The sequence below is a fragment of the Aquarana catesbeiana genome, linkage group LG07 (assembly GCF_042186555.1).
Source record: "Aquarana catesbeiana isolate 2022-GZ linkage group LG07, ASM4218655v1, whole genome shotgun sequence".
Classification (NCBI taxonomy): domain Eukaryota; kingdom Metazoa; phylum Chordata; class Amphibia; order Anura; family Ranidae; genus Aquarana; species Aquarana catesbeiana.
Genome location: NC_133330.1, coordinates 82,506,694 through 82,533,855, shown reverse-complemented (window position 1 = coordinate 82,533,855; position 27,162 = coordinate 82,506,694). Strand labels below are relative to the sequence as shown.

At 43.4% G+C, this 27,162-nt stretch overlaps 1 protein-coding gene across 1 annotated transcript in view; it reads right to left on the bottom strand.

The window, feature by feature from the left end:
- Positions 1-24,421: 24,421 nt before the first annotated feature.
- Positions 24,422-27,162, bottom strand: part of LOC141103126 (haloacid dehalogenase-like hydrolase domain-containing 5) — a 45,189-nt gene continuing 42,448 nt past the window's right edge. Inside the window, exon 8 of the mRNA XM_073592386.1 lies at positions 24,422-25,080. Coding sequence (XP_073448487.1) covers positions 24,675-25,080 — 406 coding nt within the window. The 3' untranslated portion in view covers positions 24,422-24,674. The remainder of the gene's footprint in view (positions 25,081-27,162) is intronic.

Genomic DNA, 27,162 nt, shown 5'->3' with positions numbered 1-27,162 from the left:
TGTGGGGAGGTGCTCCTGAAGGAGCCGTCCCCTTGGACTTTAAAGGCAGAAAAGGAGTTAATGAAGTATATAAAAAGGCAACCAAGAGCCACTTTTATTGAAGTGCAAAAAAAAAAAAAAAATTTACCATCAAAAAACAGATCTATCCGCTAATAATCTAGGTACTGCCAGAGTCAAGCTGAGGTCAGTCCATGAAGATTTGTAGCATACATCCCAAAATATTTTGTAAATTTTTATTGGTACATATTTTCCTTCATCAGGGGAGATTTACTTTGGGTGACTTTTATCTTTATCTGCAACATAAATATAATGCATAATATGTGTGCAGTAAAATATGAAAACAAGTAGTATTATATAATAAATGTATACAATATTTTTGGGTCAGAAGGTACTTACATACAGACTTCATTGGAATAACACGGAGAAAACATAAAAACAATGACATATAGTCCACGTTGGCTGGGAAAGCTCAGAGAGACCAGCAGGTGTGCAACTGCGCAATCCAGAGCCGGCCAATGCTCCACACACACACACACAGAGACTCCCTGGTATAAAACCAGCAAGAAGCACTATATGAAAAAACCATAGGTAAATAGACAGGGAGGTTTTAACTTCTAGATAGAGTTTTTGATATAGGGACACAGAAACTGTGCTAACTTAGCAGGTCAGGTGCAAATATTGCCCTGAATTGCCTAGGAAAGATTGAAGTAAATTCTACCTTTCACTGTGTTGGAAAGTATGCAGTGCAGACATCAGAGCGGCAGTCCTCAGACTGAGAACGCCAACTGTGGATGAGCACTTTAAATAGTGAATCAGTATGTGGGAAACCCAATCAGCATAAGCTAATTGCATAATGCCGGATGTTCCGCCCCATCAGCTGTAAAACAAAACATCTGGGGCAGGAACTCAGAGTGTCTCTCTGAGATAGAGGCACGCAAGGTAGCCCCGCCCCAAGGGGCGTGATGACGTCATGCGCCAACGGTGGAAAAGAAGCCTCTGCTTGTGTAATGGGAATACACACAGCGGGGACAGGTAGCTCCCCTCTGCACAAAGGCCCAGATGGGGTACCGGAAAGACCTTTGTCACCCGCCAGCCATGTACAGGAGAAGCCCACCCGCCAGGCATGTGCGATACATAGCACAGCCCCAGAAGTGTGCCGTGCACCATCTAGTGGCCAAATAGAGCAATAGCAGCCAACATGTTTACAAAAGGAGACTAAACAAGGTCATAAACAAAAATGGAAAAAAGGGAAACAAAAAAAAACAAACAAAACTGACCATGACAGGAAAAGAAAAATAAAGGATAAATTAAATACACATACATGGCAGTTACATTTCAAACGGACATGATTAACAAAGGACTCACTAGATCATCCATATCGCAATAAAAATAATGATCATATACTAATAAAGCTGTATTTATAGACAATTGATAGAATTGTATTCAATTTACATATCCCCCTAGCAAAGAGAAAAGAACCCTATGAAAGAATCGAATGCCTTAGTGGGGCCCGATTATGTGATGGCCCAAGAGATTAAATCTGCATGTAATGGAGAGTAAAAATATGGCTAAGGATGGTACATTGAAAATCAGGCAGAGAGGGAAGGAGACAAGGGAAAAAAGAGAGGCTATAAATTCAATTCGCAACCCCCTGAGACAAAGCCCAGGAGAAAAGACTCAGGCCCGGTTCACACATGTGTGGTGGAATTGAAGCTCAGGTTTCCCTGCAAAGAGAAAAATCAGTTGTTCAGCGTTTCAAGCCAGTTTTTGAGAAGGTCAGGTTTACATCAGGATTTTATCCTGTTCACAACAGAATGCATCTGCGAATCTGATGCATTCCCATAGAAGATAATGTGCTTGCAATTCGCACAGCAATGCCCAGAAAACGCACACTTTTTTGGGCAATGCGGAGTGCGAATGCAACGCACATATGTGAAACAGCCTCATTCAAATGAACGTATTTTAAAATGTCATGCGAATTGGATGCAGTGTAAGTCGCATCCAATTCGCATAGCTGTAAACCAGGCCTTAAAGTTAAATGCCTCATTGAGGCCAGGTGGTGAAGTGGGCGGTAAATTGAATATCCATCTCAATTCACACTGGAGGAGGAGCTTAATGAAGTTGCCCCCTCCCTCGAGTGAAAATGTACACGATCTAGTGCCAAATAGTTTTTTTTTTTTCAGATAGATTCTGGGTGGACTAGTGCCATATGACGACCAATGGGTACATCAGGATCCCATTTGCGTATGGTGGATAGATGTTGATATATTTATTTCCAAAATTCGTTTATGGTCTTCCCGACATAGTAGCACCCACATTCACATGTGAGTAGGTACACTATACTGGGAGTCCTGCAGGTTACATAATGTTTCGGACGAAATATACGTCCATTGGGCAAAGCAAAATGTATGCGCCTATACATGTATTGGCAATACGGGAACCTTTTGTGTGGTGGATGCACAGTTTTGCATATATCGCCTTTATATGATTTGTATTCGTTTGCTACTAGTTTGTCACCCACAGAGGTAACCCTCCTGTAGGCGACAGCTGGCGAGTTAGAAATAAAGGGAGCAAGCAATGGATCCATCGTCAGTAAGTGCCAGTATTTATTTAGGATATGTCTAACTTGTTTGTGTTGTGTCAAATAGGTGGTGATAAGTGTAAGGCTGACCGCAGGTGAGCCTGTATTTGTAGGAGGAGTCAGGCTGCATAAAGCCTGCCCTCCTTTGCCTCCTCCCTTGAGGTCGTAGGCTCTCGTGTGAGGTCATTTCCGGCGCGTCTCTTTGGTCACTTCCGGGTTGCGGGTGCTACGAGGAAGATGAACGGACGCTTGTTCTCCCTGCCTCGTTTCTGGCCCGGCTTACCGGGGGCTACGGCGATCTTCTCGGAGGGTCTTGTGCGCTGCGGGCGCTGGTAAGGAGGAAGCTCGTCTTCCCGCCGTTCTTATCAAACTCCTGCGATTTAGTGGGTAATCAGTGCTTGCCAGTACGTTGCTGGAACGCATTTTTGATTCATGTCTCTGACGTCACTTCTGGGTCTCGAATCGTACCAGGAGGATGTTCAGTGGTTTCTCTCTCTATTTATTTATTTTTTAAAACTAATATGTAGGTTCTTGGGTAATCAGCTGTGCTTATACAGAATTCAGACCAGGGTGCTTATCAATAGATACATTCAATGATTTACCAATGAATACAAAATGGCATTGGTATGTGTATTGGTATGTGCCCAGAGTTCAGCTTTTAAAATCACATGGCGGTACCAAGTAACAGTTTCAGCGAGTAAGCCTGTGTTCAGTGGCGATGGAATCTGCAAATAAATGACACAATCAAGATTGATGGCATAACATATACACTTCAACGTTTACCAGTAAACTCATACTGTGCTAGCAGTTTGCAGTCACTTCAGTGTTGTGTAGGGTCCTGCCCGCCCCCGGCCCCCCCTACCGTCCAAGACCCCCACAGCTGGTATCAAGGCAGAGTCTACAGGATTTACATGGGTGCAGGTGTATGTTCATGTGTGCATGTATTGTATCGGGGAGGGATGGAGGCGTTCAGCTGGCCCGGGCTCACTGCGCACATGTTGCTCCCTTCCAGCAGTAGTGTCAAGTCACAGCTTTTCGTTGTTTGTAGTTTTCATTTGCAGCTTTTCTCGTTCGTAGTTTTTCATTCATAGTTTTTCTGCCATAGCATTTCGATCATAGCTTGTTCGATCTCGGGTTTTTCGTTTTGTAGCTTTTCATTCATAGCATTTCGATCAAAGGTTTTCAGTTGTAGTCTTTCATTCGTAGCTTTTCCTGTGTAGCTTTTCTTGTGTCGCTTGTCAATTGGTGGCATTTCATGTCATAGCCTTTCTTTCACGGTTTTCCGTTAGCTAGTGCTCACATCTGGGATCGGTCACGTCTACAAATCCATACGGGCTGAGGTTTCGTTTTTAATTTTTTTAAATTGATTGTCCTCCCACAATCTTCCCGCCCGTATACCATACGTCATACATGCACGTTCACCGTTACACCTTTACTACTACCCACCACGGTCTGTGGGTACCTTAGCCCTGAGTGTTTGTTTTTAATTACCTGTCTTGGCGCTGCGGGTTGCTCGGGCACGCTCACTGCATACACTAGGGTAGTGTTGTCATTAGGTTTACGTTCATGCGCCATTGTTCTTGTCTTTTCTGCAACCACATCCTCATACTTGTCAGATACCAAGGGGTGTTGTTATTTCATGGGCGGGTTGTCTGGTTATGTTCTCTGGTCACACAGCAGGGCTGGTTACGTTCTCCCACTGCAGGTTACCCATCACATCTATGGGTTAACAGATTGAGGTGATCGTTTTTAATTGGCTTGTTCAGTGGCAAGTCTCCTCATCTGTTCTCACGCAGCTTACGTATGTCGTGCTAACTTACGTTTCTCATGCAATTTACGTTGCATGCAATTTTACGTTTCTCATGCAATTTTAAGTTTTTTTTTATGCAATTTTACGTTTCTCATGCAATTTTACGTTTCATACAGTTTACGTTTCTCATGCAATTTTACGTTTCGTGCCATGTTACGTTTTCTCGTGCAATGTTGCGTTTTCTCATGCAATTTTACGTTTTTCTTGTAATTTTTACGTTTCGCATACAGTTTACGTTTCTCATGCAATGTTATGTTTCTCGTGCAATTTTACATTTTTCGTGCAATTTTTACGTTTCATATAATTTACGTTTCTCGTGCAAGGTTACATTTCTCGTGCAATTTTACATTTTTCACGCAATTCTACGTTTCTTGTGCAATTTTACGTTCATACAATTTTTCGTTTCTCGTGCAATGTTACGTTCTCATGCACTTCACGTTTCTCAGGCAAATTTTACGTGTCTCGTGCAATTTTCTCATACAATTTACGTTTTCTAGTGTAAATTTACGTTTCTCATACAATTTACATCGCATTCAATTTACGTTTCTCATGCATGCATGTTATGTTTCTGAGGCAATGTTATGTTTCTCATGCAATGTTATGTTTCTCATGCAATTCACGTTGCATGTAATTTTACGTTTCTCATGCAATTTACGTTTCTCGTGCAACTTTACGTTTCTCGTGCAACTTTACGTTTCTCGTGCAATGTTATGTTTCTCGTGCAATGTTACGTTTTTCATGCAATTTTACGTTTCTCATACAATTCACGTCGCATGTAATTTTAGGTTTCTCATGCAATTTTAAGTTTCTCGTGCAATTTTACATTTCTTATACAATTTACGTTTCTCGTGCAATGTTACGTTTCTTGGGCAATGTTGCGTTTCTCGTGCGATTTTAAGTTCATGCAATTTTATGTTCTCATTTCTCATGTATTTAACATTTCTCAGGCAAAATTTAAGTTTCTCGTGCAATTTACGTTTCTCATACAATTTTACGTTTCTCGTGCTATTTTACATTTCTCGTGCTATTTTACGTTTCTCGTGCTATTTTTCTCAGGCAAATTTTACGTTCTCATGCAAGTTTTAAGTTTTCATGCAAACTGCGTTTCTCATGCCGCTCACATTTTGTCAGCTCACTACTCACGTTTCTCGTTTAGTTATGTTTTTTCACGAAGCTTACTTGCATTACATCTCGTTTTCTGTTTCTTTTATTTCAGGTTACCATTTATTTCAGTAACCGGACACGTTTTTAAGTTTCTAGGCCTGTGCTTACGTTTACTTTGCCTATTACACCTCATTAGGTCTCGAATAGTAGATGTTGGGGACTTCGCTTCTATCCCTCCTTCTCTGGCTAGGGGATCGGAGCACGGTAGCTCACCCTCTTTCAGGACCTGAACCGTCCCTAGGCCTCATTGTTCACACATAGCTAGCCGCAACTCTTTGATCTGATGGCAGTATTACAACGCAGGGGGTTGCTTACCCAGCTTCGGCTCGGGAAGCCCTGTTTTTTAGGTTGCTGTTCCCTTGTGCGTGGGACGCAAGTGCGGAGCAAGTTACCCTGCGGACTGTGGTTTCTTCCCTGTTCTAAATTTACACTACCCTTAATTCCCTAGCTACGTCCTGCCACAAGTTGCATAGTTAAGTGGAATTGTTGGAAGTCAGTCTAATGCAGCTCCTGCAGCTTCTACTGGCTCAATGGTTAGTGTATTCCGGTACCCCCTCAGTGCCTAGGCTGGTTCAGATAGGCCAGGTCTCAGACGCAGATGCCTGCGCCACACCTTCTCCTCGGTTCCAGCATTTGGTTCCTATTGGGCTGACGCAGCAGCCTTGTTCGTTTAGTTCTTTATTTTTGAATGCCAGGAAGGCTTATGTCAGTGTTTGGAATGTTTTCCAGGCTTTCCGGTCGGGGTGTCCTAGTCCTGACAGTTACAACTTCCAGTACCTATTAGTTTTTCTATTTTTTGGCACTCCCAACTCAAATTGCCCACAGCACTATCAGGTCATATCTGGCTGGGACTCAGCATTTCTGTTTTAATAGTCCCCGACAGGCCTTTATTTTCGGCACACCCTATTAAAGCCATCCTCAAAAGGGATCCTGAGGAGTGCCCAGCAGGCTTCTCATCATAGGTCATATTTTCCGTGATGTCTGACATGCTCTCAAGGGCTTGGTGCTCAAGCGGTATATCTGGTCTTTATGGTTTTAGGCCAGGGGAGTTATGCTTTCTGACCCAGGGTCTCACATACTTTTGGCCTATCAACTGGTTAGGCACCCCAGTCTCTTCTGGTTACATCTGTATGCTCACAAGACACAGCAAGCAGGAGGCGGTGCTAACATCAGGTTCTTGGAGACCAGCAAGGCGTGGTGCCCGCCGTTGGTGTTTGACCAGCTCATCAGTGTTATGTCTGATAAATCCAGGGATGGTCCTCCTGTTGCCTTTTCCTTTGTGCTCCCCTCTCTGCAGCTCAATGCATACTTCATTACCGTGCCTTTTTGGCCAATCGGGGTTGGGACCCTAAGTATACTCTGGCCATTCATTCAGGATAGGAGCGGCTTTGTGCCAAGAGATCCCGGCCCTTAATATATTAGAATCTGGGTAGGTGGAGGTTGTCTTATTTCTCTGGCTATGTCCCAGAGCCACTTTTTGAGATGCCACAAGCGTTTGTCAATGTGGCAGATTGTACGACAATTTAGTGTGTAATAATCTGCTGGTTTAAGCTTTCATCCTACTGTGTTTATTTTTGCCCCCTTTTAGGCATACTGACCACATGACCCTGGCACACCTCAGGTCAATGTTTGCTGTTGCTCTTTGTTCCTTTCCTACACTATCCACAGATTGACTCTGAGTACAAGTGTAATGCCCCGTACACACGGTCGGATTTTCCGATGGAAAATGTCCGATCGGAGCATGTTGTCGGAAATTCTGACCGTGTGTGGGCTCCATCGAACATTTTCCATCGGATTTTCCGACACACAAAGTTGGAGAGCAGGAGATAAAATTTTCCGACAACAAAATCCGATCGCGTCAATTCTGAACGTGTGTGGCCTGTTCCGACGCACAAAGTGCCACGCATGCTCAGAAGAAATTCCGAGACGGGACAGCTCGTTCTGGTAAACTTAGCGTTCGCAATGGATACAGCACTTTCGTCACGCTGCAATGTTAAAAATGGTTTAATACAGCGCACTTTCTTCTTCTTTATAATGTGACAAGAATTAAGTAGTTTTGCTGCTCATATTCACACACACTTCTCACAAACTTTTATTTGTGTTTTTTTAGTGGGATTCCCTGAATATATTGTTATTAGTTGTCACATCTGACAGTTTTATATTATTTTTTTTTTTTTTTGGATTTTCAGCCTTTTTTTTTCTTTAATGTTTGGATTTTTTCCAAGGCTGATCTTTGTTCAATGTTATTTTTATTTTTACTCCAGAATATTTTTGGGTGTGTTTTGTGTGTCAAGTTACCCCAACACCATTGATATCTTTTATTATTTAATCTCCAGGAGATTGTTTGGTGTTGGTGTCCCTTGTTCATTTCACATTGTATATTTGAAATGTACCTGAATCCTCACAAACAAACTGTCCTTTTTGAAGTAAAACACATAGGAGAGTATAATTCAAAACAAAAATCCTTTATTAAGGGATCAGAACCAAACAAAGAGGAAGGCAACACTGGATCAACATGAGAAATTAGCGAAGCCTGGGACCCCCACGGCAGACATCAATTCTTCAACATCAAAATTGGTGGCCTGAGGAGTCCATATGTAAGGGAGGGCAGTCTGGTCCAGAATTCGCAGAGATCCGGATAGCAGCAGATGACATCTGTGTCCCTAGGCTGTGGTACCACAAGAGGCTGCATCTTTTGGCCGACCAGACTGAACCCAGGGCAATCACTGTCTGGTCTTCCTTCCACGCTTCCTTCCGGGCTGTGGCTGTGCAGTTGGAGATGTGGCAGGAGGAGGAGTAGGACCTGGAGGAGGACTGGGAGGACCTGGAGGAGGACTGGGGGGACCTGGAGGAGAGGGAGGAGGAGGACCTGCAGGAGGAGGAGGAGGACCATCCCAAAGGTGTGTCTGAGGTGTCATTTGGCCCCTCATACCTTTCTCAAGAGCCTCCAATATGAGGGCCTCACACATGACTTGTTGGCCCTCCTCCATCCTCTGCATTTTATATGCAATGAAGGCAGCAATGTTCTCCTCCATGGTGTGGGGTGCTCCCAGGACCTCTGTAGCCCTCCAAAAGAATCCTATAGCAGCCTCCTCAAGGGCACTCCTCCTACTGCCACTTTCTCTTTTCAGGGGGGGTGGAGGGACCTGCAGATCAGCCAGCCGGCTCGGCCCAGCCACCTCCTGGCTGAGACTTCCCTGTGTATGAAAAAGGGACATGGTTTTAGTTGTTGCATCATCAATCACAATCATAAATTAGTACTCCCAACTAACATCTAGTTAACATCATTGATTGGACAAGCAGAAATATTTAGAGGAATGCTATACCTGGCTCAATCTGGGCTCCTCCACATGTTGCTGCCTGGAAGGCCCAGGTTGGGTGTTAGAAGCCTCCACCGGGGGAGGGGGAAGGAAGCGTGGAAGGAAGACTGGAGAGGGATGGCCTGGGTTCAGTCTGGCCTGCCAGAAAGTGCAGCCTGTCGTAGTACAACATCCTGGGGACATAGATGTCATCTGCTGCTCCGGATCTCTGCGAATCCTGGACTTTCTTGCGCTCCCTTAGATATGTGCTCCTCAGGCAACCAATTAATATCTTTAAATAGGTGATGTCTGCCGTGGGGATCACCTGCGTCACAATTTCACACAATTGCACCAGTGCTGCCTTCCTCTTTGCTTGGTTCTTGAAATGGGGGTGTTTAATCTCCCACAGACAGGGCAGCTCCCGTAACATATCTAGGAATACTGACATGAAGTCATTATCTTTGAGTAGCATATCCATGTTCACTGCAAGACACAACACAAGACAAAGCCTAATGTCAGACAAAACTCTTATAATCTTGTTACAATATAGGCCTCAATCTAGAAGCAGTATAGGCACAAGTTTGTCTCTTACCTTCGTTCTTACGATCGGCGCGTCCAATGCTCCTTCCTCCGCTCACAGATCGTACGTAATGCGCATGCGTGTAACTCCGCCCGCCCCTGACGTTCTTTCTAGTCTATTCCCCGCCCCTTTTTGTTCGGCGCAGTGGGTGAAGAGCATGATGGCAGAGTTCGAGCAGGTGTGTGCTAATTATAGCAACGAGGAGGAGGAGGAGGAAAGCCCGGATCCAGGCACGTCCCGATCCAGAAGGAGACGTTTTAAGGCCACAAATATGTCCTTTGGGGAGATGTTGGAGATGGTCGACATCATGAGGAAGTCCGACTATGACGGAAAGTATGGGCCTTACCCCCACCCCAACGTCAGAAAGGCCAAAATGATTGCTAAAGTGGTCAAAAGCCTTCACAGGAATTTCGGGGTACGAAGATCAGCTCAGGAAGCGGTGGTCGGACCTGAAGTTGAGAGAGCCAGAGCAGTACCGAAAGATCCGGAGAGTGCTGCAAAAAAGTAAGTAGTTGTGCTGTGTTCCTATTCTTTCTGTCTTTATTACGTTCGTGCTGCTCCATATGCTTTTATTAATTGTAACGTTTAAAAGGGCAACTTTAACGTTCATGGACCCATTATTCGTTCGTATCAAACATTTTTCTTTCGGCCTCTAGAACACCATTGTTTAGGCCATATGCATTTTTCCACATTTTTTTGGGGCCTACTTCGAAGCCAAATATTTGTTTGTGTAGATGGGTTTGTTACTAGAATGAAATGCCAACTAGATTGTGTGTAAGGAGAGGACACTGAGCAGCTGTTTTCACATCTGGACACTGAAGCACTAGTGTGGGACACAAGAACACCATTTTTATTAGGGGGGCCACACAGGTGCTCCAGTGTATACTATAGGGGGGTCTCCATCTGTGAAGCTTGTACTAAACAGGTAAAGTATTGCAGCTTGACAAAGGGCAATAAAAAAAATACATCTTGGAACTCGGCTAAAATAGACAATTGTACCCCACTTCCAAGCAATGTTTCCTATTTCTAGTTCTGCCATCAAATATCTGTGTGCTAATTATACCATTTTTGTTTTACATAGGGGAGAAAAGACTCGGAGGACACCCCTCATCCGAGGAGACCAGAGACCCCCCACCTATGGAAGAAGGTGAAATACCCCCAAACGAAGAAGAGCAGGAGGAAGAAGAAGATGTGGTGGAGATTGGCACCACAACAGGTGAGTGTCTGCAACCACAGGCTCAGGTAAGAGATGGATGCTGGCAGATTTTTGAGACCTTTTTTTTTTTTTTTTTTTTATCTCTTTTTAGGTGATCGTGAGGTTGTGGATCCCGAACGCTTTACTTCTGAAAGTGCCCAGATCCTGATCGGGGAGATCATAGGGTGTAATGCCGAACTGCAAAACATCCAGCAAAAAATCCATGATGTTATTAAAAAAAATAATAACATCATTGATGTTTTGGGGCGAATTTAAACCCCACAAAATCACTTTTTGTATTGTGGTCCAATCTTTTATATTTTTTGGCAATGTTTTGAAAAGCCAAATTTGGAGGCTGCACACAGTGTGCCAACATGTGCTATCTGCCATCACGGGAGATCAATGGACGCGTTTTGGGGGTGCAACCCCTTCCTCAATTATAAAGTAGCGTTGAGGAAGGGCTTGCTCCCCCAAAACACGTCCCTTGATCCCCCCTGATGGCAGATAGCACGTTGACATTGGGAAATTTGTGTGCATCTTCCAAATTTGGCTTTTCCAGGGGTGATTTCCCCCCATCTAAACGCTATATCAAACCCAGTTCCTAAATACTGATGTCTGATATAGCCTTCAGGTTTTACCTAATGTGAACTTTGTAAGTTCAAGTTTTTTGGCTTTCTTGTTGGTTTTACACAGGCCTGTTTTATCTGAAATGAACATTTCGAATTTTGCTAATGCTACTGCAAAAATTGTTATACAACAAACATGTTGGTTTGTTTTAAAAACCTTTGGTAAATGTACATGTGATTGTGCAGGTATTAAAAAGTGGCTTACTCAAGTATGTGTGGATTATTGTCTCAACACTACAACACTTTTGGGGTGATGTAATAGCTGTTTGATGCAAAAGTGGGGGTTATTTCCTAAGGGCAAATCCTCTTTGCACTACAAGTGCAGTTTCAGTGCAGTTGCAAGTGCACTTGTAGTGAAATGTGTTTTTGCATTTAGGAAATAACAGCCAACAGTGCTTTGTATAAGGTTACCGAATCACGACATTTTCTCAACTCAAAACATTTCTGTCAGGGTCAGCTAAAACAAACACAAGCAGTAAATGTCCACAAAGATTTTCTTCTTTTTTTTTTTTTTTTTTTTTTTTTTATTAGAAAAAGGCTTCACATATTGTCTGGCATATTGATAGCCCCCCTACCCGCAAAGAACTCCAGGTAGCGTAACCGGACATCACGGGCACTCAGGGAGGGCAAGCCAGGACGGCCACTTTCAAGCGCCGTCAGTGTGGTTTGATGTAGGATTCCGGCCTCAGGCCCAACTGAGCCAGCATAGTTGGCCGAATGTTTCTGTAAAAAATTATGGAGAACACAGCACGCAAGTATTATATGGTTCAGTTTATACTCCGCCATATGGATAGGTGTCAGAAATAGGCGGAACCGGCTGGCCAGGATTCCAAATGTGTTCTCCACCACTCTTCGGGCTCTGGTCAGCCGGTAATTAAAAACCCTCTGTTCCGGGGTGAGGGTCCTCATCGGGAATGGCCACATCAGGTGGTCCCCCAGCGCAAATGCTTCATCAGCAACGAACACAAATGGGAGTCCTTCCACATTGTCCTCTGGAGCTGGCAAGTCCAAGCTGCCATTCTGGAGACGCCTGTAGAACTCCGTCTGGGCGATGACTCCACCATCAGACATCTGGCCATTCTTCCCCACGTCCACATACAAGAAGTCGTAATTAGCCGACACCACCGCCAACATCACTATACTATTAAACCCCTTGTAATTATAATAGTACGACCCCGAGTTGGGTGGTGGGACGATGTGGACGTGTTTCCCATCAATTGCCCCTCCGCAGTTAGGAAAGTCCCACCGCTGGGCAAAGTGGGAGGCCACAGTCTGCCATTCCTGTGGCGTGGAAGGAAACTGTTGAGGAAAAAACAATAAACATTACTATTTTTACTCTGAAACATGGCAAGCAGATTAGACACAAACATTATGGGGCAACCTCCAGATAGCATTTATTAAGGGGAATTTAACAAGGCCAAAGTATAAGGTACACCTATCATATTCCCCCTCCCCCCCCTCTCATGAGCCATTTCTAACATTATGGGGTGTGTGGAAATCTTGGACAGGTAACCCTCTTCACTTCATTGAGAGATGAATGCCTAAATAATGGGTATTACTTGGAACAGCCCTTCCTTAGTTACACTATTGGCAGACCACTGGACAGGTAAGAAGTGTCATAATACAAAGATATAAATACACACTGTACACATTTGAGGACATTTGTACATTCTGCTAGTACCTATCAAGATAATAATAGGATACAAAAACTTTAAACATTACCATTGGAAAGTATACAGGCAGGCCCTTGCACTACATGCTTTGTGGAATTCATCCATACATCTGACCAGTAAAGAGGTGGGTATAGTGTGTATGGGTTTGGCAAAGTCAGCAGATAGATGATTGAGGATAGATAGAGAATTGGGATCAGCTGACTTAGCAGTTGGGGGAGGGAGGGTTACTAAAAATTATTTGGGGACACCACAAAAAAAACCCTCTGGCACTCTGCCTGAATTTAAATCAAAAATAACATTTCCAAACATTTTAGGGGGTGTTTGGGGTAAAGCACTACTATGGAGCTGATAAAATACATTGTTAAGTGACTACATGAGGTGAATATAGGTCAGGAGACACCATGCTGGGGAGGTTATTGAAGGGCAAATATGTATGAAGGACATAAAATAATAATTACATAAAAATCCAGCATGCATGAGAACAAAGGGGACATTCACAGCATATTACAAGCATGGTAATTAGGGAATGAGGAAAGAAATACAATATATTATCAAACATTCAATACAATAAAATGTGATATTAAAAGGATAAAAATCTTACCTTCATATACTCCTTCTGCAAGACCTGTATGATGGCAGAACAGGTCTCTCTCTGGGATAATGATCCCCAGAGCCTGGGGGGAGATGCCTGTCGAGAGCTTCAAGTCCTGCAGACTTCTCCCTGTGGCCAAATACCACAGGGTAGCGACCAACCTCTGCTCCGGAGTGATGGCTTGCCTCATGCAGGTATCCTGCCTGCTAATATAGGGGGTCAGCGAAGCCAACAAACGGTGAAACACGGGGTTCGTCATCCTGAGAAAGTACCTGAAATCATCAGGATTATTCTCACGGAGCAAAGGCATATGAGAGAACTGGTCACGCTGAAGCAACCAATTCTTGGTCCATGAACTCCTCCCCACCCTGTTCATGGACTGGACTTGTGTCAAGGTCAGGACCCCAACACCAAGCCCCCGCACAGCACGAACTCTACGAGGAGTACGCATACGAAACATGGCTAGAAAACGGTCGGCTGCTCAGAACGAAGTAACAGAACGCACTGAAGAACAGCAAGGCCTGTGAAGAGCGACCTGAAAAACAGCAACGAGCAGGCAAGATCACACAGAAAACTCGAACTGACTGCACGCACTGAAGAGCAGATACAAACCCACAAGCACAAACTGAACGGCAGAAAAAGATCTGAAAGCCACGAGTCTGAAAAAGCACGAATCGTCTCTCACCAAAAACTTTTACTAACACGAGATTAGCAAAAGGAGCCCAAAGGGTGCCGCGCTTGGTTCTGAACCGGCCTTTTCTAGTCTCGTCGAACGTGGTGTACGTGACCGCGTGGTTGGCGATCGGAAATTCCGACAACTTTGTGCGACCGTGTGTAGGCAAAACAAGTTTGAGCCAACATCCGTCGGAAAAAAATCCTAGGATTTTGTTGTCGGAATGTCCGAACAAAGTCCGACCGTGTGTACGTCCTATAAGACTGACCGCAGGTCAGCCTGTAATTGTAGGAGGAGTCAGGCTGCATAAAGCCTGCCCTCCTTTGAGGTTGTAGGCACTCGTGTCCCATCCACCCATTACCCTTTTTTCCTTTTCCTTTCATTTCGCACTTGGGTATGCCCGCTTTTAGGCATACTGAACACCTGACCCTGACACACCTCAGGTCAATGTTTGCTGTTGCTCTTTGTTCCTTTCCTACACTATCCACAGATTGACTCTGAGTACAATGCTAGCTGTATCATCATTTGAGGATTGTTTTTCCACATTCAGTAGATCACGGCGGGATAGACCAATGGTCCTTCAATATGCTTTAAAGGCATATACACAGATAGATGGGCCATGTACTTGCATGGTACCACTACATTGATGACGTGTTTCTTATTTGGGATGGCCCTGATGATCTTCTGCGCGAATTCATGGCTTGTATAAACAAAATTGAATTAAATTTAAGCTTTACTATGTCACATAGTACAACTGAAATCATATTTTTATATGTACTCATTAAGAGGCAGCTAGATGGGGGTCTTTCTAGTGAACTATAGCGTAAACCAACAGCAGGGAATTCATTATTACATGCATCAAGTTTTCATCCTAAACCCTTACTTGCATCAGTCCCCTATAGCCAGTATTTGAGGGCATATCAGAACTGCTCAGATGATGCCAGCTTCAAAAATGAGGCGGACACCCTGAGAAATAGACTTCTAGAAAGGGGATATTCCAATACATGCCTTAAGAAAGCATATCGAAGGACCATTGGTCTATCCCGCCGTGATCTACTGAATGTGGAAAAACAATCCGCAAAATGAAGATAAACTAGATTTATTCCAACACAAACAAGTTAGACATATCCTTAATAAAAATACTGCCACTTATTGACGATGGATCCATTGCTTGCTCCCTTTATTTCTAACTCACCAGCTGTCACCTACAGGAGGGCTACCTCTGTAGGTGACAAACTGGTAGCAAGCGAATACAAATTCTATAAAAGGCCATATATGCAAACCTTTGCGTGTGGTGGATGCACATATTGCCAATACATGGATAGGCGCATACATTTTGCCTTGCCCAATGGATAGGTGCATACATTTTGCCTTTCCCAGGGTGTCCGCCGAAACATTATGTAAACTGCAGGACTCCCGGTATAGTGTACCTACTAACATGTGAATGTGAGTGCTACTATGTCGGTAAGACCATAAGCGAATTTTGGAAACGACTATATCAACATCTATCCACCATACTCAAAATGGGGGCCTGATGTACCCATCGGTCGTCATATGGCCCTAGTTCACCCAGAATCTATCCTCAAAATATACCTTTTGGCACGTGATCATGTACATATTCACTCTAGAGGGGGTGACTTCAATAAGAGCCTCCTCCAGTGCGAATGGAGATGGATATTCAATTTACAGGCCACTTCACCACGTGGCCTCAATGAGACATTTAACTTTAAGTCTTTTCTTCCGGCCTTTGTCTCAGGGGGTTGCAAATTGAATTTATAGCCGCTCTTTCCCTTCCCTCTCTGCCTGATTTTTAATGTACCATCCTTAGCCATATTTTCACTCTCCATTACATGCAGATTTAATCTCTTGGGCCATCACATAATCGGGCCCCAATAAGGCATTCGATTATAGATTCTCTTTCATAAAGGTTCTTTTCTCTTTGCTAGGGGATATGTATATTGAATACAATTCTATCAATTGTCTATAAATACAGCTTTATTAGCATATGATCATGCATTGTTTTTATATTTTCTCCTCGTTATTCCAATGAAGTCTGTATGCAAGTACCTTCTGACCCAAAAATATTGTATACATTTTTTATATAGAATACTAATTGTTTCAATATTTTACTGCAAACATTTTATGCATTATATTTATGTTGCAGATAAGTCACCCAAAGTAAATCTCCCCTGATGAAGGAAAATATGTTGGTATGTATGCTACAAATCTTCACGGACTGACCTCAGCTTTACTCTGGCAGTGCCTAGATTATTAGCCTTGGGTTTCATAGATAGATATATCTCTCAATGTATAATTCATTCAATATTTAAAAAAAAAATGAGTTTTGACAGTAACATTTTTTGTACTTGTGGCACTTGGTTGCCTTTTATATACTTCATTACTCCTTTTCTGCCTTCAAAATCCAAGGGGGCAGCTCCTATTGGACCAGTTGCATATTTTCTCTTTTGACACAACAAAATGAGAGAATAAACTCTTGGGTGAAAGACCCGGGCTTTCCAGCTCTCAATTAGCATTCCTTTCACATACATCTGTCCACTGAGTCCTAAGCCAGTAGAGAGCATCATGGCCTCCTTAATAATGGCCTTTTGCATTACACAACAGAATATCTTCCTAAATGCTTGTAGCTCCCTCAACTACCAGGGCCCATAGTCAGTAGGCAAGAGGCTAGCATTCAGTCCCCTCCAAAAGCCTCTGTCCTGGGTGAGTCTATCACATTTCTTCCCCATCAAAAGTCGACTAACAAGGTCCCAGACCCCCACCTGGTCTGGACATGCGTTAGTCGGGCAGAGTGAACTCACATCAGTCAATCCGCATGATCTCCATTCTTGGCTGCAAGGAATAATTGTCATCAGTTGGTGTGGGGCAGAGGTTATTGACTGTCCGGCTGCCATCGCTTCAGCTGGTTGGTTTTTAACATTCCAGGGCTCGGTCTGCTGCTGGGCAGACGGGGTCGATCACCCCAGCTTCCTGAAGCTGTAGAGACACTGTAGGTGCTAGGCAGAGGCCAGCAGCGCTCTGCCCTGTTGCCAGCGATTCAGCTGGGAGAAGTTTTACTACAGCAGCTTGTCGCTGGAGAGAGGGGCCGACCACCCCGGCTCCTTGGAACTCCAGTTGTTGCTGGTGCTGGGCAGAGGTTGGTAGCACTCTGCCCTGTTGCCAGCACTTCTGCTGGAGACTCCACATCATCCACTTTGGCTAACCATTTGGGAGTGGAGGAATCCAGCCTCCCGCCCCAACTGTGTAGCTGCCATTGGGGTGGTGAGCCGGATGCTTCCTCTTCCATTCCCTCATCTGGCTGATGAGACAATATATGTCTCTGTTACTGTTTCCCAGGTGCACAGATCATTGCTGGGGAGGAAAGCCTGCTTCCTCCACCCTGGCCGACTGTTGGGGGAGGGACGATGAACACCTCTACCTTCTCCCCCTGTATCCTGATCTGCTGCTGGGAGGTGACCGCCACCTTCTCACCCTGAGCCTCCAGAACTGCCACAGATGTGAGGCAGGTCTTGGACCCTCTGGCTGGTGGCCAGTGCTTCAGCTGGGGATGTTACTTGTAACTCCACAGATGCTGCTGTTGGTGCTGGGCAGAGCTCCGTTTGTTCTGCCCTGGTGCTAGCTCTTTTGCTGGAGGCTCACTCGGTTGTTCTTCCTCAGCAGAAACGTCAATGAAATCACAAGTTGAAAATTGCTGAAAATCTAGGGCACGGGTTGGCTGCACTTGGGCCCAGTGCCAACACTTTGGCAGGTGACTCATAATCTATAACATACTCTGATGAATGGTCAGTTAAATCCATACATTCTGTGGCTGGAGAGATGAGCCGACTGCTCCATCTCCAGTACCCTCATCGAGCTGCTGAACAGACGTGTTCCTCCATCCAAGATCATCAAGGTCAGTCAGCACTTGCTGCATCCACCATAAGACCTCCGTGTCCATAGCTGCAGGGGCAGGTGGGCAAAGCACACTGCTACTCTGAAATCCTGGCTGAAGAGTCAGCAATGTGGCAGAGTTGTCAGCTGGTATTTCCTAGTCCCAGGCAAAGGGAGCCCAGACCTGCTGCTGCGCAGAATCTAGCAGCTGTCTGTAGACAATCTCCAGCTCCCATTCCTGATTTGGAGTTTCTAGCCAATCTTCCAGTGCCCAGGGAACTTCTGAGACATTCAGCATCTGCTCTCTGCAATTCTGGAGATTTCTTCCAAACGCCACTCCAAATCGCTCCCAAAGTCAGGGTCCTGTGACAGCCTCTCTAATAACAGCCCCAGACCGTCAAAGCCTTCTGTTGGGGTGTCGTCCACTGTCCACGGGTACACTTGAGCTACGTACCAACGGAGGGCTCTGTAGCTCTCGTCCAACCGCATCTCCTCCTGGACCAGTCTGGTTAACTCAGCTTTGCATTCCTTATGCAGTTGTTCCCCCAAAAACACCAGTCGCACTTCGTACTGCGACCAGTACCATTCCTGGAAGGAGATGGAGACAATTTTTCCATGGTGTCACTGCTCATGGGCTAGTGTTGCCTTCCAGAGTTCCCAGCAGATAGAATCATACCATCCCAGCAGGACCTGCGCTGATACTGGTCCTCTGTGCTGTATCTGCATCTCTCGAAACCTCCTTCCGAAGTCCTCTTCCATGGCAGCTGGTATCTTTTTTTTTTTTTTTTATCCAGAGAAAGGTTTATTTAGTTCAACATAAACAAACAAAACCAGGCTTCAACAGTACTCAGTTACATTGCATATTTTGTGAATTCTCATTACAACAAACCTAAGTGTGGCCCATCTTTCTGACCAATAGTCTGTTCAAGTGTAGTTAGTCAGCATTTAGACCCAATAATATCCCCCTCACCAGATCCACTGGGACTAGTCCTGGTACATCCAGCCACGGTCCCCAGAGTTTCTCAAACTTTCGGGTGCACCCCCCTGAGATCTGAAATACACTATTTATGGTACCTACCACTCCGCCCCAATAGGGGTGCAGCTTCGGGCACCTCCACAGAAGATGGATCAGATCTCCATGGTCTCTTTTGCATCTAGTGCACGTCGGGGTAGATCTAAGACCCATTTGGTGCAATCTGTGTGGAGTATAATACACTCTAAAAATAAGATACAGTTGTGTTCGCCTCTGCGATACATTAAGTGAACTCGTGGGCACCGCTTGTAAAATCTCCTCCCACTGGTCTCCATCTATCTGTCCCACATCTCTCTCCCACTTCATCATTCTCAAGGGATGTTTATTCATATAGCTCTGCAGGAGCATATTATAACATTGAGAGATTAAACCTTTAGTGTTGGCAGCTCTCAGGACTAAGTTAAATAATGGTGTAGGTGAAGGAGACCACTCGGAAGCAATGCTCTGGTATCTGTACCTCTCCGGACCTTGGATCCAGGTGGAGGTTTGGATGTCCCAGACTGCAGGAAGCATCCTACTGATTGCCAGCAATGTAACGAAACATCCCACACTCCGCTTGAGTGCTTTCGTCATACCGCTTCCTCCCAGTCTGAATATAGGTATCAGATATTCCAACAACAAAGACAATACTCGTTTGGTTGCTGAACATGGACTGTTTATTGAAAAAAAAAACAAAAAAAATATATATGTTAATACTCTGGACAACCCCCCCCCCCCCCCCCCGCATTCCAGGTGGGGTAGACTGTCCAATCAGCAGTAAGAGCTGTTGGAGGGATTCACCCCCACCAACCTCACAGCTAATCTACATACACATCCCATAATGTCCAAGACAGACACAATAGAACATTGGAATGCAGCCACACCCCAAACGACCCAGCAAATAGTACACAACAAAATGAGACAAACTATTGGGTGAAAGACCTGGGCTTTCCAGATCTCAATCAGCATTCCTTTCACATACATCTGTCCACTGAGTCCCAAGCTGGCAGAGACCATCATGGCCTCCTTAATAATGGCCTTTTGCATTACGTGACAGAATATCTTTCTAAATGGTTGTAGCTCCCTCAAATGCCAGGGCCCATAGTCACTAAGCAAGAGGCTAGCATTCAGTCCCCTCCAAAAGCCTCTGTCCCGGCTGAGTATCACAGATTTATCTGGCATTCTAGTTTATCTGCCATTTTCCAGTGCATGAGTAAATCTGATTAATAAGATGAGTTACTGGGAAAAAAAAAAAAAAAAAAAAAATAATCTTATTTGGTAAACAAGGACGGTATGGTGTTTACCTGCTAATAAAAGCAGCATTACTGATCAGATCATTACAAATGTGTCAATCAAGTTGGTTTTACTCTGTGCAGAGCATGTGGTCTGTGATGGCGGCACAGTGGTGTAGTGGTAGCACTCTCGCCTAGCAGTAAGAAGGGTCACTGGTTCGAATCCCAACCACGACACTACCTGCTTGGAGTTTGCATGTTCTCCCTGTGCCTGCGTGGGTTTCCTCCGGGTACGCCGGTTTCCTCCCACACTCCAAAGACATGCTGGTAAGTTAATTGGATCCTGTCTAAATTGTCCCTAGTATGTATGAATGTGAGTTAGGGACCTTAGATTGTAAGCTCCTTGAGGGTAGGGATTGATGTGAATGTACAATGTATATGTAAAGCTCTGCGTAAATTGACGGCGATATATAAGTACCTGAAATAAATAAATAAATAAATGTTGACAGGAGTTTATTTTAATGGAGAGTGAATGTAAAGGTGTTGCTCATAGAAACGATTTAATTGGTCACTTTTCTGCTACTAAAATTAGCAGGAATCAAAAATACAATAGTCACTCAGTTTTTATAAAATTAAACTGGATTTTTTTTTTTTTAAATAAAAGCAGTCTCGCATGTTGTCACATCAGACACATTTTTAAAATAAGGCAATCACCAACAACTGTGCTGTAAGCAACGTTTAATAAAACCGTAAGAAGGAAACCATTTTGTAACATACTTATAAATAAAGAGAAATATGAGCTCCATAATGTGTACACCAAAATGGCAGAAATTATATACACGACAAATGCAGTTAGAATAAAACATTTCAAGTCACAAACTGGGCAGATGGTGCCCGTTTAGCATAAAACAGTAGAAAATAAAATAACTGGTTGCAATAGTTTAAAATGCCCCTTGAAAAATAGTGGAAATGTTCTGAAGAGATATAAAAAGGATATGTATTTTTCTTTATATAGCACTGAAACCTTGTTGCAAAGATTTTTTTTGCCCTATATTACAGTTTTAATAACCCAGAACATAAACCGGACCATAAGTTCTGGGCCCTCTTTATGTATGTGGTTGTCATATATAAATAAGAGACGTCCCTCAGCAACCAATTAAAATTTTCCACGAAGTGGGTAACAAAAAAAAAAAAAAAATGTATAATATATAGGGAAGGAAGGACAAAAGATAATTTCAGAACTTTTTCCACCTTTAATGTGACCTATAAAACTGTCCAACTCAATTGAAAAGCAAACTGAAATTTTTTAGGGGTACAAATAAAAAACTAAAATAACGTGGTTGCATAAATGTGCACACCCTTTTATAACGGGGGCTGTAACTGTGTTCAGAATTAAGCAAACACATTCAAACTCATGTTAAATAGGAGTCAGTACACACCTGCCATCATTTAAAGTGCCTCTGATTAACCCCAAATAAAAGTTCAGTTCTAGTAGGGCTTTCCTGACATTTTCTTAGTCACATTCTACAGCAAAAGGCATAGCCCGCAGAGAGCTTCCAACCCATTACAGGGATCTCATTGTTAAAAAGTTATCAGTCAAGAGAAGGGTACAAAAGACATTAGATATACCATCGAACACAGTGAAGACCGTCATCAAGTGGAAAAAATATGACACAACCGTGAACTCTGATGAAAACACGAGAAGAAAACTGGTCAGGGAGGCTGCCAAGAGGGCTACAGTAAACATTAAAGGAGCTGCAGGAATATCTGGCAAATACTGGCTGTGTGGTACATGTGACAATAATCTCCCATATTCTTCATATGTCTGGGCTTTGGGGTAGAGAGGCAAGACAGAGGCCTTTTCTTACCAAGAAAAACATCCAAGCCCGGCTTTGGGGCCGTTTTTCTTCAGCTGGAACAGGGGCCTTAGGTAAGGTAGGGAGGGAATTATTAACAGTTCCAAATAACAGTCAATATTGGAACAAAACCTTCAGGCTTCTGCTAGAAAGCTGAAGAGGAACTTCATATTTCAGCATGACAATGACCCAAAGCATACATCTAAAGCAACAAAGGAATGGCTTCACCAGAAGATTAAAGTTTTAGAATGGCCCAGCCAGAGCTCAGACCTGAATCCGATTGAAAAATCTGTGGGGTGATCTGAAGAGGGCTGTGCACAGGAGATGCCCTTGCAATCTGACAGATTTGGAGTGTTTTTGCAAGTCAAAATGTGCCATGCTGATAAACTAATATTTTGTTGAAGCACCCTTTGATTTTATTACAGCCCTCAGTCTTTTTGGGTATGAATCTAAAGGTATGCACACCGTATTTTATTTTTACTTCCCTCCACCTTAAAGATTTCAGTTTGTTGTTCAACTGAGTTGTATAGTTTATAGGTCACATCCAAAAAGGTGGAAAAAGTTCTGAAATGATTCAACTTGGTCTCTTTTTACATCACAGAAACCCGACATTTTAACAGAGATAGATATAAAAAAAAAAAAAATCTGCTTGCTGTGGCTTTTTTTCCTCTGCTGGTAGAGAACTACCACCATTGTTGACAGTATCCTGATGTTCAAAGAGGTCACCGGTTACAGTCTATGTGATATGAAAGCGTTAGTCTATGTGAGATATATTTGTGTGATGCACAAAGTAACCACACCCATCTGCATCTGACACTTGGCTACAAAACTGATAAAGTGTGGTTGCCACATACCATGGGCTTGCATCAGCTTTTTAAAGTGGACTTTTTTTCTTCTTTAAATAAGACACCTTACTCCTTTGCTTGCTACACAGGCATGGTGTAAAAAAATTGTCACCTTAGCCAATGTCCCTGAAAATGCGCACCTTCCCACCCAAACTCCTTATATTTAGCTTACCATCATTCCACTGCTGCTCATTCCTCTGTCGCAGCTGGCAACATCGAGCATTTCCAGGTATGCGGGAGCATGTGAACTCCCCTATAATAATGCTTTGATCTAGTAGCCAATCACTAGACCTGAGCATGGTCACATGAGGATGATGTCCATTTCCCTGAGTCACCAGCTCAGGTCTTTTCAGTGCCAGTTGCGGAGTAGGAAGGAGTGTCAAGAAAGTACTAGTAGGACAAATATAAGGGGGCCAGGGGCCTTTTGCAGAGACACTTCTCACTTTTCCCAGAATGGGCAAGGTGACAAGGACTTTTGCTACTGAGATTTAACCATTGCTGGCAGTCACCTCATTAGGCTAAAGCTATACAGAATATGTTCAGTACTACTAAGGTCACTTGCATGTAGTAATGATCAATTCCTCATGACCGAAAGGTTTCAGCCATGTGTAAATGATCTCTAAAAGATGCTACCAATTTCCAACAGTGGTTTAGTCTCTCAGCACCTCTTAAGAAAATTGTCATGTACCTCTATACTTGCATATCAAAACAGTAGCAAAAAGGCACAGAATGCCAAGCTTGGCTGCAGAACCACAGTTCAAGAAAAGTGTTTCAGGTGTTCATATGACTAAAGCCACCTGGGTTTTGATCATGTAACCTCTGCTTAATACCACTGGCTGATCATCGCCTTCAGCAGAGATTGCATGACCAAATGCATAGACATGGCCACATCATGCTTTCTTCATCCAGGGTAAATAGAGTGCTTTCTGATACCATTTATAAAATGTTAAATTCTGAAGAAGACAAAAAAAAAAAAAATAAAATAAAAACACCCTGGGAGTTGCCATTGGTGACCATTTTTTAAAGCGGCAGTCATCCAGATTTCAGCATCTAGAGAGTCGCAGACTTAAAACGAGCATGCAGCCAGTGGCATCTGAAGTTCTGTCCTCTTCTTGTTCCAGATCACAGTAGTAATAATTTAATAATATCTTATTTTAAACGAGAAGACATTTAAATGACACCTTTGATGGTACAAAGGTTGCTATGGATTGGTTAATAGGCACCAGGTGAGCAATTTGTGTGAGAAAAAAAAAAAAAAAAAAAAAGTGTATAAACAAAATATGAAAAAGATGTCAAACTCCACAAGTTAAAAAGGGAGGGAAGCCACTTTGGCTTGGCAACTGCAGTAACCAAAAAAAAAAAAAAAAAAAAAAAAAAAAAAGGGGGGGGGGGGGGACTGGGGGGGACTGGGGCGGGGGTGGCAAGAAGCTCTCAGTCACACCTAATTTGTACAATATAAATATAAGATAGAACATTTAAATGTTAAAAGCACACAATTTTAAAGGCTTTAAAGATCATAGGGAAAAAAAATATATGTATACGATAGGGCGAACAGTAAAGTGCAGTAAAAACTAATAAAACATCAAAAGGTGTTTGAGGTTAGATGAGAATATCCTGATAGTGTTTTACGTATATTATATAAAAATCTCTAGCTTTTCCCATGATCACTGGTTGGCAAAAACTTTTCTAGTTGGAAGATCAGGTCAACTGCAGCATTAACATCAGGAACAACATGGCCAGGTTCTACCAAGGCTGGGTCAATCCTGAAATCCCGGTGGCCGTGAAATACAGTTTCAGTAACTGACTGTGTGGGGTCAGCAGGCACTTCAGCGTGAGGGTTGTAGATCCCAGTGCAAACCAGAACAGACTTACAGTGAGTGGCACTGGGACAGGACAGCTCACTTTCCCATGCTGCCTCCACATCCTGAGAAACGGTTGTCACTCGGGCTCCAGAGCCGGTCTGCACTAATGTCTTTGAGCCTTTCCTAGAATCTCTCTCCTGAAGATAGCGGTTGTAGTGATTAGCACCATAGATATCAGTCATTAGGTTGTCCCTGTAAAAAAGAAAACAAAATGTCACACATTACATAAAGATGTATACTGACTGCAAAAGCAAAGCTGTACTTTCGAAAAGTAAAGCACAGGTAAACCCTGTCCTTTACCAAAATACATTGACCTGTTAGTTAGCAGGTTTAAACAGACAGTTTTTTCTTTGCGTTGGGTGGGGAAAAGTTGCAGCCTTTGCCACATATTGTCTGCGTGCTCCCTTAGTGTAAGGTGTACAGGATATTAATATTAAAAATCTACACAATTGAGGGGGGGGGGGGGTGTGCAAGTACAGCACAACACTAAAACCAAGAATAAGGGTGAGCATATATATAAAAAAAAAAAAAAAAAAACACCCTAGATATACACACAGCCTTGCAAAAGTATTCACCCCCTTGCCATTTTTCGTGTTTTGTTGCCCCACAGCCTGGAATTAACATGGATTGTTTGAGGATTTGCATCATTTAATTGACAGAACATGCCCACAACTTTGCTTCACAATAACAAAAAAAAAAAAAAAAAAAAAAAACAACCAAATAGGACAAAATAACAGAAAAAGTCAATGTGCATAACTATTCACCCCCCTAAAGTCAATACTTGGTAGAGCCACCTTTTGCAGCTATCACAGCTCCAAGTCGCTTTGGATAAGTCTCTATGAGCTTGCCACATCTTACCACTGGGATTTTTGCCCATTCCTCCTGGCAAAACTGCTCCAGCTCCTTCAATTTGGATGGTTTACGCTTGTGAACAGCAATCTTTAAGTCTGACCACAGATTTTCTATTGGACTGAGGTCTGGGCTTTGACTAGGCCATTCTAACACATTTACATGTTTCCCCTTAAAACCACTCAAGTGTTGCTTTAGCAGTGCGTTTGGGGTCATTGTCCTGCTGGAAGGTGAACCTCTGTTGTAGCCTCAAATCACACACAGAGTGGTACTGGTTTTGCTCAAGAATATCCCTGTATTTAGCACCATCCATCTTTCCCTCAACTCTGACCAGTTTCCCAGTTCCGACTGCTGAAAAATATCCCCACAGCATGATGCTGCCACCACCATGTTTCACTGTGGGGATGGTGTTCTTTGGGTGATGTGATGTGTTGGGTTTGCACCAGACATAGCATTTTCTTTGATGGCCAAAAAGTTCAATTTAAGTCTCATCAGACCAGAGCACCTTTCTCCATACATTTTGGGAGTCTCCCACATGCGTTTTCGCAAACTCAAAACGTGTCATTTTGTTTTTTGATGGCCACTCTGCCATAAAGCCCAATTCTATGGAGTGTACGGCTTATTGTCGTCCTATGTACAGATACTCCAGTCTCTGCTGTGGAAGTCTTCAGCTCCTCCAGGGTTACCTTAGGTCTCTGTGCTGCCTCTCTGATTAATACCTTCCTTGCCCGGTCCGTGAGTTTTGGTGTGCAGCCGTCTCTTGGCAGGTTTACTGTTGTGCCATATTCTTTCCATTTGGTTATGATAGATTTGATGGGTTTTTTTTTTTAACAACCTAACCCTGACTTGTAAGTCTCAACAACATTGTCCCTTACTTGTTTGGAGAGTTCCTTGGTCTTCATGGCAGTGTTTGGTTAGTGGGGATTCTTGCTTAGGTGTTGCAGCCTCTGGGGCCTTACAAAAAGGTGTGTATATGTAATGATGGGTCATGTGACACTTAGATTGCACACAGGTGGGCATCATTTCACATTTGACTTCTGAATGTAATTGGTTGCACCAGAGCTTTTTATGGGCTTCATAACAAAGGGGAGAATACATACGCACATGCCAATTATCACGTTTATTTCTGTCTTTTGCAAGGTACTGTATATATAGAAAACGGGCTAGTTCCCTGGCAATCATGCTATCCAATTCATAGTTGCACGGACCCATAACAAGCATACAGATCAGGACTTCAATTTCACCCTGACTATACTTGTTGCGTGCTTGTTCCAGGTCAGCGACTTAGAAAGTATTAAAGTCAGGCAACTTTTTTTTTTTTCTGGAGGCGATCAATGGCCATCCCTGCATTTCTCAGGTGCATAGGTTTTCTTTAAGGCCCATTTTATCTTTTCCGATTACCATGGCAGCGCTAGTACATCAACA